Raw genomic sequence first — 8612 nt, forward strand, 5'->3', positions numbered from 1 at the left:
GGTGACATCGTGGGCTGGGGGCGCGGTGGAGCCCGGGGCTGCACTGGTGTCCGGGGCCGAGGTGACATCGTGGGCTGGGGGGGGCCGTGGAGCCCGGGGCTGCACTGGTGTCCAGGGCCGAGGTGACATCCCGTCCCAAGGTGATAGCTGAACCTGTGGCTGGTTCCATGTCCAGGGCTGGGGTGACGTCCTGTCCCTGAGTGGTGGAGGAGCCTGAAACGGGGTTGGAGAGTACACTGCTGGTCATACTCACAGCATTCTTAGTAGAGATGGGCATTGAACTTCTTTGGGTAGCCGAAGTCTCCTTTTCTCCGCCTGGGATAGAGCTTGTATGACCAAAACCTCTAACAACTGTTGTGGGTTCAGGGGCCGTTGCAGCCGTTGCAGCTGTGATAAGTTAAAGTAATAGGGTTGGGTTGGAAGAAAAATAAGAGCAAGAAGAAAATATAAGCTCTGGCCACCAGAGAAATAATACCAGGAGGACTGGGGAGTGGGCAGCCTCAGCAGCCCCTGGGTTGGCTCTCTCCTTCCTTGCAGCAGCCTCCTTCTCTCTGCCCACAGGCCTCGGCTCCTGGCCCCTGCATTTCTCCCCTCTTAAGCCTTCCTTCTCCCTACTCCCTTCCCCCTAGACTTCTTTTCAGGACATTTGCTTGCCCCTGGCACCCACTCTCAGGGTTGGGGGCATCTCTTCTCAGCCTGTCCTTAGCCTCTCCCTCCTTCTGGCACAGACAGGGCAGCCTCTGTCTGCAATTCTTGCCTTTCATGGTGCCATCTGCCAGGGAGCAAAACCCACAGAAAGGCCACGAAGACCACCTAAGCAGGGCAGCCCACTCCCCACCTTGTGCCCCTCACCTGTAAGCACTGTGAGGATCAGGAGCAGGAAGAAAGGAGACTGGGTGCCCGGTGTCATGGTGGTGGTGAACTGGGTGGGGAGAGGGCAGAACAGACTCAGGCAGGCGCTGCTTGAGAGGTGGAACGGGCACAGGCGCCTGCTGCTTTATACCGGTCCCCCTGGCCCCCCTCCCCCCTGCCCCCCCGCCCTAGGCACAGCTGGAGCAGGTGACAGGTGACAAAACCCCGCCCCCTCCCCCTTCCCTACCTCCTACCTGTTCCTCCTCCTCCCCAACCATTCCTGGGTAGGCTACAAGGGCTCTAATCGCTCAACCCCCTGACTACCCATTTGTTCTCCAGCTGGCCTCCCCCTTTCACCAACCACTCCCTGGCTCCAGGGTGGAGTGGGGAGGGGCAGTCTGGAACCTGGGGCCCCTGGGCTCTAATTTTAGCCCCAGGGCAACAACTAAGGTGGGAATGGGGAACAAAGCCTGCTAGGTAGAGGTTCTGTACAGCAAGGCCAGGAAGCCCACCCCTAGGTCTCCCACTCCACTTCCCCGCCCTCCTTGGGTCAATTGAAGCAGAGCAGGGCCGAGAAATAAGAGGGCTGGATAATGAGAGGACTAGGTGCTAGTTTTGGGCTCCCTCCCCCCACCACTTCCCGGAATAGCCCTACCCTTCTAACCACTCCCTGTCCCGTTCCAAACGCAGTTCTACCCTGAAACCCACAGTCCCCGCCCCAGCCGGACTTTCCAGCAGCCTAGGTTCCCTCCTTGGCATTCTCCTGAGAAGGGAGTGGGGAAAGAAATTTCCACTTAAGGGAGGAAACCTGGTCTCCGATGAACCCTAGGGTCCTTCCTTGCCACTGTCCACCACTGGCCAGGAGTTCCTCCCGCCCTCTAGTGGTCACCAGGAGCCTTGCGAGGCTGGACCGCGCCGGCTGAGGGGCCTTTCTGACCTGGCGGAGAGGAGTAAGGGCAGCGCTGCCTAAGTGGGGCAGCGAGAGCCCGCGAGAGGGAGGTAGGGCCCGGGAGAGAAGGGTCACTGCCGTGGCCAGGGAGGGAGGAACGCACAGCATGGTGGACTCCTGGGAGCTTTAGGAGGGGGCACTCCGGGACGCGTGGTGGTGGCGTCTGGAGGAAATGAAGCTAAGCGGGTGGGGTCCTGAGGTATGTGGAAGGGGCACTGAGATACGTGGGAGAGGACATTGGAACGTGGGCAGGGGAGTTGGACACGTTCTGTGTGGGCCGTTATGTACTTAAGAGGCAGATCTGGCCGGGCGCGGTGGCTCACGCCCGTAATCCCAGCAATTAAAAGGGCGAAGCGGGTGGATCACGAGGTCAGGAGTTCAAGACCAGCCTGGCCAAGTTGATGAAACCCCCGTCTCTACTAAAAAATACAAAAATTAGCTGAGCGTGGTGGCGGGCGCTGTAATCCCAGCTACTCAGGAGGCTGAGGCAGGAGAATCGCCTGAACTCAGGAGGCAGAGGTTGCTCTGAGCCGAGATCGCAACATTGCACTCCAGCCTGGGAGACAGAGCAAGACTCCGTCTCAAAAAGGTGGGGGGAGGGCAGAGTAGTTGGGGGTGACAGAATGGGATTTAGGGACAAAACTATCCTTTGAGGAGCAGAGTGGTATTGGGGACAGGTAGGCACGTAGTGGGAGGCAAAAGCACACGTAAGGTGCATAATGCGCAAGAGCCGAGAGGTGTGTGCGGCAGCAGTGCACCAGGGGAGGAAGCTATTCCGGGCCGCGGCAGCACGTGGAACTTGGGTCCCGCAGTCGCAGGCTGCGCTCTAGGCCAACGGAAGCAGTTCCGCCTGTATTCGGAAAACAGTTCTCAGCCCCAAAGACACAGGTTGGAAAGCACTTTAAAAACACTTCGGCGAGGCACGGGATTGGAGAGCATCGGATCAGCAGACGAGAGACCACCGCTCCCACCCGCGCGCCGCTCGGTACCCGAGGCGCAGCTTTGTGCGCTGCGAGACCCCTGGGCGGGCGCTGGGCGGGCTGGGGGCGTCTGACGTCAGCGCGCCCGGGAACGCGGGCCGGGGAGGCGGGGAGCCCCCAACTCGCAGGCCGGAGAAAACAAGCGTAGCTAGGTGGGCGGCCCCAAACCTCAACTCCCGGCATTGCCAGGCAACAGCCATTCAGTTCGGTTGCTGGGACACGCGTCACCATGGCGACGGCTCCGCGCCCGGCAGTCTGAGTACTTAAAGAGCAAGCGCGCTCAACGCCCGGGCGTCGGAAAGCGGCCTTCCGGGACTCCGCAAACTCCCGTTCTTCTTCCCCCCTCCCCCTTACCATTCCCTTTGCCTTCTGGGCGCCAAGTCTCTCCGGCCTCCAAGGTGAACCCAATTCCCAACTCCCTAGCGCGCCCCGGGTTCCCGGGTCGGGCCGGCTTCAGGCGGTGGGGAGCGGGATCCCGGGCCCCGGGCGGGCGGGAGGGACGGGACGCGGTGCAGTGTTGTTCTTTCCCCCGCCAATATTGCACTCGTCCCGGCCTCCGGCCCCCCCGGCCCCCCGGCCTCCCCCCTACCCCTAGCGGGGCAGCCCCCGCCCTCCTGGCTCTCCATCCCGGCGGATCTTTGATAGACTGGAGTGTCGCCGCTGCCACCGTGAGTAAGTGGGGCTGGGAGGACTTCGGGCATCCTCCGACAGGCACCCTATCCTTCACTTAACTCCATCCAGCACCTCCCCCACCCACACCCCCAAATCAGCCAAACTTCCCCTAGATCCCTAACTTCCCCCCTCCCAAGCTTTCTCTTCTACTCCCCGATTCCTTCCACTTCCCCACTCTATCTCGGAAAATTCCTAAAATAAGCAGTTGCACTGGCTTAGAAAACAACCAGAACTTTATGGCAATGTGCTGTCATCTTTCCTGGGGTTAGTGCCTGAGTAATACCCCTTGAAAACTCATCCCCTGAACAGTGGGGCGACCACCCCTCTGGAACTGAACTCCTTTTGAGTGCCAGAGAAGGGTCTGTGGTTGGCTGAGGGGCTGTAGCTTAGACCTCAGGGTCTCCAGGGTGGACCCCAAGGCCAAAGGGTCTAAAATTCTGAATTCTGAATCCGGTGGCCTCCTCCTCACACCCTTCCCTGGAGCAGCTGCCTCCGGAATGGCTCAAAGTCCTCAGGCACTGTGTCTGAAGGGGAAATAAGTCAAGTCAGAGGATGTGGCTCTCCCGCAAGGCATGAAGGATCAGGTTGATCTCAATCGGTCACCTCACCATTGCATCGATACTGGAGATTGGACCAAATGATGTTTTCTTGGGAAAAGCAGAATACACCAAGACGCCCCCCTCGCATGGATGTGTCAATGATCACCCCAGAATCCGCCACAAGCTGGGGTCCCTCATAGAGCTTCACCCTGTCCAGGATTCCAGGATAGGAGTGTCCACTGGTGCTAGGGTGCCAGTGGGCACTCTGCCACCATGCCTGGGGCCCTGCTTTTCCCCAGCCCCCCTTGAGCTCACCAGGCCTGAGAGAGAAGGGAGGGAGGGAAAGGGAGGCAGGAAGGAGAAGGAAGGGGGGTGCTTTTCTCAGGCCTGGGGCCCCTAGCTCTTTGTCCAGCTCCTTTTGCATCTCAAAGCACCAGCCGCATTCCAAGCGAGGATTGGGTTGCCATGACGATAAGCACAATGGGCTGGGGGGTGAAGTCACCCGCTTCCCAGGCTCTAGTCTACCCCCTTTTATCCCCTGTCCTGGCACCCCACAGCCCCAGGCACCTTAAAGGGGAACCAACCCAGGTTCCTGGATTCTGGGCTCTTGGCCACGGAAAGTCCAGCCTCTAAGCAGACCCATTTCCCCTCCCTTCCTGTTCATCCCCACCAACTAGGGCTACTTGTTGGAGAGGAATGCAAAGTTGTGAACAAAGTGCTGAACCGAGGCCCGTGAAGTCAGGGCCTTGGTTTTCTCTTCTGTAAATGATGATCCCTTCCAGGTCAGATGATCCTTATCCAGGTTGATAAGACAGATTCCAGGCCATACCAACTAAGGGACCAGATGTGATGTCCCCCTCCACAGATTGGCCTGGGTTTGGAGGCTTCTGGAGAACTGTAAAGGGCATCTAACCCAATGCCCTCATTTTACAGAGGGGAAAATAGGTCATGGAGGAGGAGTGACTTCACCAACATCACTCATAGGTGCTTGTGTCCGTGGTGAGAAGGGAGATGGAGAGAAGTGGCTGCAGTCCCCACCCATGGAGAGGTCACTGGTGAGTCCCATCTAAAGAGGAAGGACAGGCCCGGCCTGAGTCCCACAGGTGGGCTCAGCCCCTCTCCTTACCGAATGTAGCCAACTTGAGGCCGGTGCAGAAGCTGCCAGCGATAGGAGGTCTTGTCCCGCCAGCCCACATTTCGTGGGTCCGTCCACAGTAGTCGTACCTGATCGGGGGTGTGGCCAGTATGCCACAGGGCATTTCGGAGGTGCTCACCTGGGCCAGACACTGATGTCACTGCCTGGGAGACATTGGCAAAGACAGTGGGTCAACTGCAGAACTGGAGTGAGGGGAGACAACAGGTCGGTAAGTGCAGGTGAGAAAGGGAGTCAAGGCGGTCATGAAAATGCCCTGGGGCCCCAGAGAGCTGGCTCCAAGCCAGATGTCTGGGTAAGAGGGTTCCCAGTTAAGCAGTGGGGGAGGCCCTGGGGCTGCAGAGGAGAGCTTTAGGAAAGGGCCCTGGGTTGGGGAATCTGAGCAGCTGGGGACCTTGAGCTGCAGCCCGGGCTGGGCAACTGCCCGAAAGGGTGTAGCCTGCCAGTAGGTCTGCTCCGTCTGCTTCCACATGACTACGTAGAAGCGGCCACTGTCTTGATAACTGAAGAGAAAGCCTGCGTAGTCATCATCAGTCACTGTGTTCACATGGAAGGTGCCTTCAAAGTCCACACCATTGAAGGCCGTGTATCCTGGGGTGGGGGTGGGATAAAAGTCAGGGGCAGCAAAGCTACTGGTGGCCCATCGTGGGGTGAAGTTGGGAAAGGATGCCTGCTATGTGTGTGGCCAGCTTGTGCCACTGCCTTCTCTCTCACCACTTTGCCCATTCTCCCTGTTTCCTCCCCTACCCTCTGCCCCTATAGGATTCCTCCATTTGGAAGTGATTGAACTGTATATCCCTTACATACCAACTGCCAAGCCAGGGTCACTGTTCATGGTCTGAACGATTTCCATGCCCTGGGGTTGTATAGTAAAGAAAAAGCTGTGATGCAGGTGTGCTATCCCTCCCAGGCCCCCCCGCCCCAGTAGCCCTGTCTGATAGCACCTGCCCAGCCCACTGCCCCGAGTACCTGGTTGAGCACAACCCAGTTTGGGTCAATCTGAGCATCACCCTCAGGATCCAGGACGACGGTCTGATAGGCCCGAAAATCCGTAAGCGTTACCTCTGCACTTTCGGGACACACATCCAGGGGGTCGACCACAGCATCATTGTCAAAGTCATCCTCGCACACATCACCAACGCCATTGCCTGGGCAGAGTGAGGCTGGGTGCTCAGGAAGGCCCTGGCCACTGCCATTAGGCAACAATACCACCTGTTGGGCCTTGCATTCCTGACTTCTTTCCCCACCTTGCCGTTCCTCACTTTCCAACGGGGCTTGCTGCCTCCAGCTGGGCAAAGGCAACACCAGTCTAACGCGCTCTGGGTCCCCAGGCTTACCATCTGAGTCCTTCTGATTGGGATTGGGTACCAGGCGGCAGTTATCAGGACCAGGAGGCACGTAATCTGGGATGCCATCATTGTCATCATCCCCATCACACTCATCTCCAAGTCCATCGTTGTCTGAGTCCAGCTGGGAGCTATTTGGCAGCTGTGGGCAGTTGTCCTTGGTGTCCTGATGCCCATCCCCATCACTAATCAGAAGAACAGGTACCAAATAAAGGCTTTAAAGGTACTCCTTGTCCTTCCCCTTGCTTCTGCCTGGGAGCCTCTGTAATCTACTCTCCATATAATCAACCTCTGGCAGTCAGTTTTGTGAGGTGAAGGTCCAGCAGTAGGAATGGAGGGATGACTATAAGAATGACTTCGTGCTCAATAGCGATAGAGAATTAAGGTTAAATCATAGAAGGAATTTAGAATATACTATGGCCCGGGCACAGTGGCTCACGCCTGTATTCCCAGGACTTTGGGAAGCCAAGGTGGGCAGATCACCTGACGTCAGGAGTTCAAGACCGGCCTGGCCAACACAACGAAACCCTGTCTCTACTAAAAAAAAAATTAGCCGAGCTTGGTAGCACGCGCCTGTAATCCCAGCTACTCAGGAGGCTGAGGCAGGGAAATCGCTTGAACCCTGGAGGCAGAGGTTGCAGTGAGCCGATACCACATCACTGCACTCCAGCTTGGGTGGCAGAGTGAGACTCCATCTCAAAAAAAATAGGAGGCCGGGTGCAGTGGCTCACACCTGTAATCCCAGCACTTTGGGAGGCTGAGGTGGGCGGATCATGAGGTCATGAGATCGAGACCATTCTGGTTAACACGGTGAAACCCCATCTCTACTAAAAACAAAAAATTAGCCAGGTGTGGTGGTGGCCGTCTGCAGTCCCAGCTACTCGGGAGGCTGAGGCAGGAGAATGGCGTGAACCCAGGAGGCGGAGCTTGCAGTGAGCCGAGATTGTGCCACTGCACTCCAGTCTGGGCGGCAGAGCGAGTCTCACAAAAAAAAAAAAAAAAAAAAAAGGATATACTAGAGGAAAGTAAAATATCCCCTATAAGAACTTGCATGTTGCCAGGCACAGTGGCTCACACCTGTAATCACAGCACTTTGGGAGGCAGAGGCTGGTGGATCACCTGAGGTCAGGAGTTCGAGACCAGCCTGGCCAATATGGTGAAACCCTGTCTCTACTAAAAATACAAGAATTAGCCAGGCTTGGTAGCACACGCCTGTAATCCCAGCTACTCGGGGAGGTTGAGGCAGGAGAATCACTTGACCCTGGGAAGCAGAGGTTGCAGTGAGCCAAGATCATGCCACTGTACTCTAGCCTGGGTGACAGAGCAAGACTCCGTCTCAAAAACAAAAAACAACAAAAAAAGAAATACCTTGCATCGCTTGATCAAGACCTTACCTATCTTCATTGGTATCACAGACATCCCCCACCAAGTCGCTGTCTGCATCTGTCTGAGAGAGAGGGACCTGTTCTCACCATCTCTTTATAACTCTGAAGAGGGTGATCTGACCACTTCCCATCCAAAGGGCTGGGGCTTCATCCATCAGTACTCTCATCCCTCCCGTCCTTACCATCCCCCTGTACCTGGGTAGGATTGCTCATTTCAGGACAGCTGTCACAAGCATCTCCCACCCCGTCCTCATCCCTGTCTGTCTGTAGTGGGTTGGGGACTTTAGGGCAATTGTCCAATCCATTGGGGATGCCTAGAAGACATGGGTAGCACAAGGTTGTTAAGAGAACACGCCATACTCTCTCTCCTAGGTTGGTGAAAGTCCCGAACTTTGTCTCCCCACCTAGAGGACAACTGGTCAGGAAATCTGCCTGTTTCTTGTCTCACCCTCTAGTCCACACTCTGCCCAACGCTACGCCCTACCTCACATTCCCATTGACATCTGCTGCAGGTAATCTCTCCTCACCCAGGCCAGTGTCCACAAGCCTGCCTCCCCAGTTCACAGAGACTTCCTAGCTTCCCTTCGTCATCCCTACCTGATCCAAATTCTTACAGGTCCCCCAGCCACCCCTTCAGCCCCAGGCCTGCACCATCCCCATCCACGTCGTTGTCACAGGCATCTCCTTCCCCGTTGCCATCTGTGTCCTTCTGGTCATTGTTGGGAACGTTGGGGCA

General features: G+C 56.9%; 2 protein-coding genes across 2 annotated transcripts in view; both read right to left on the reverse strand.

The window, feature by feature from the left end:
- The window catches only part of MUC1 (mucin 1, cell surface associated), a 4881-nt gene extending 2761 nt beyond the window's left edge, over positions 1-2120 (reverse strand). The window contains 4 exon segments of the mRNA XM_026448913.1: positions 1-81; positions 83-387; positions 853-922; positions 1661-2120. The exon segment at positions 1-81 is cut by the window's left edge and continues 19 nt beyond it. Of these exon segments, the coding sequence (XP_026304698.1) occupies positions 1-81; positions 83-387; positions 853-922; positions 1661-1909 (705 nt within the window). The 5' untranslated portion in view covers positions 1910-2120.
- A 1548-nt stretch (positions 2121-3668) lies between these two features.
- Positions 3669-8606, reverse strand: THBS3 (thrombospondin 3). The gene is made up of 10 exons (XM_026448914.1): positions 8528-8606; positions 8072-8190; positions 7886-7938; positions 6483-6676; positions 6115-6293; positions 5953-6001; positions 5540-5736; positions 5119-5291; positions 4062-4201; positions 3669-3977 (listed from the first exon to the last, which is right to left on the reverse strand). Exons 2-10 carry the CDS (start codon positions 8087-8089, stop codon positions 3919-3921), a joined length of 1062 nt encoding a protein of 353 aa, XP_026304699.1. The 5' UTR covers positions 8090-8190; positions 8528-8606; the 3' UTR covers positions 3669-3918.
- Between the last annotated feature and the right edge of the window lie 6 nt (positions 8607-8612).

Source organism: Piliocolobus tephrosceles, chromosome 1 (assembly GCF_002776525.5).
Source record: "Piliocolobus tephrosceles isolate RC106 chromosome 1, ASM277652v3, whole genome shotgun sequence".
NCBI lineage: Eukaryota > Metazoa > Chordata > Mammalia > Primates > Cercopithecidae > Piliocolobus > Piliocolobus tephrosceles.

What these genes read in the sequence shown, in the direction of transcription:
- THBS3 (XM_026448914.1), bottom strand. An exon ending in TGACCCTGGCTTGGCAGTTG is followed by an intron (nt 5,737 to 5,952) that starts GTATGTAAGGGA and finishes CCCCCACCCCAG; the next exon opens with GATACACGGCCTTCAATGGT. An exon ending in AGCCCGGGCTGCAGCTCAAG is followed by an intron (nt 5,292 to 5,539) that starts GTCCCCAGCTGC and finishes AATGTCTCCCAG; the next exon opens with GCAGTGACATCAGTGTCTGG.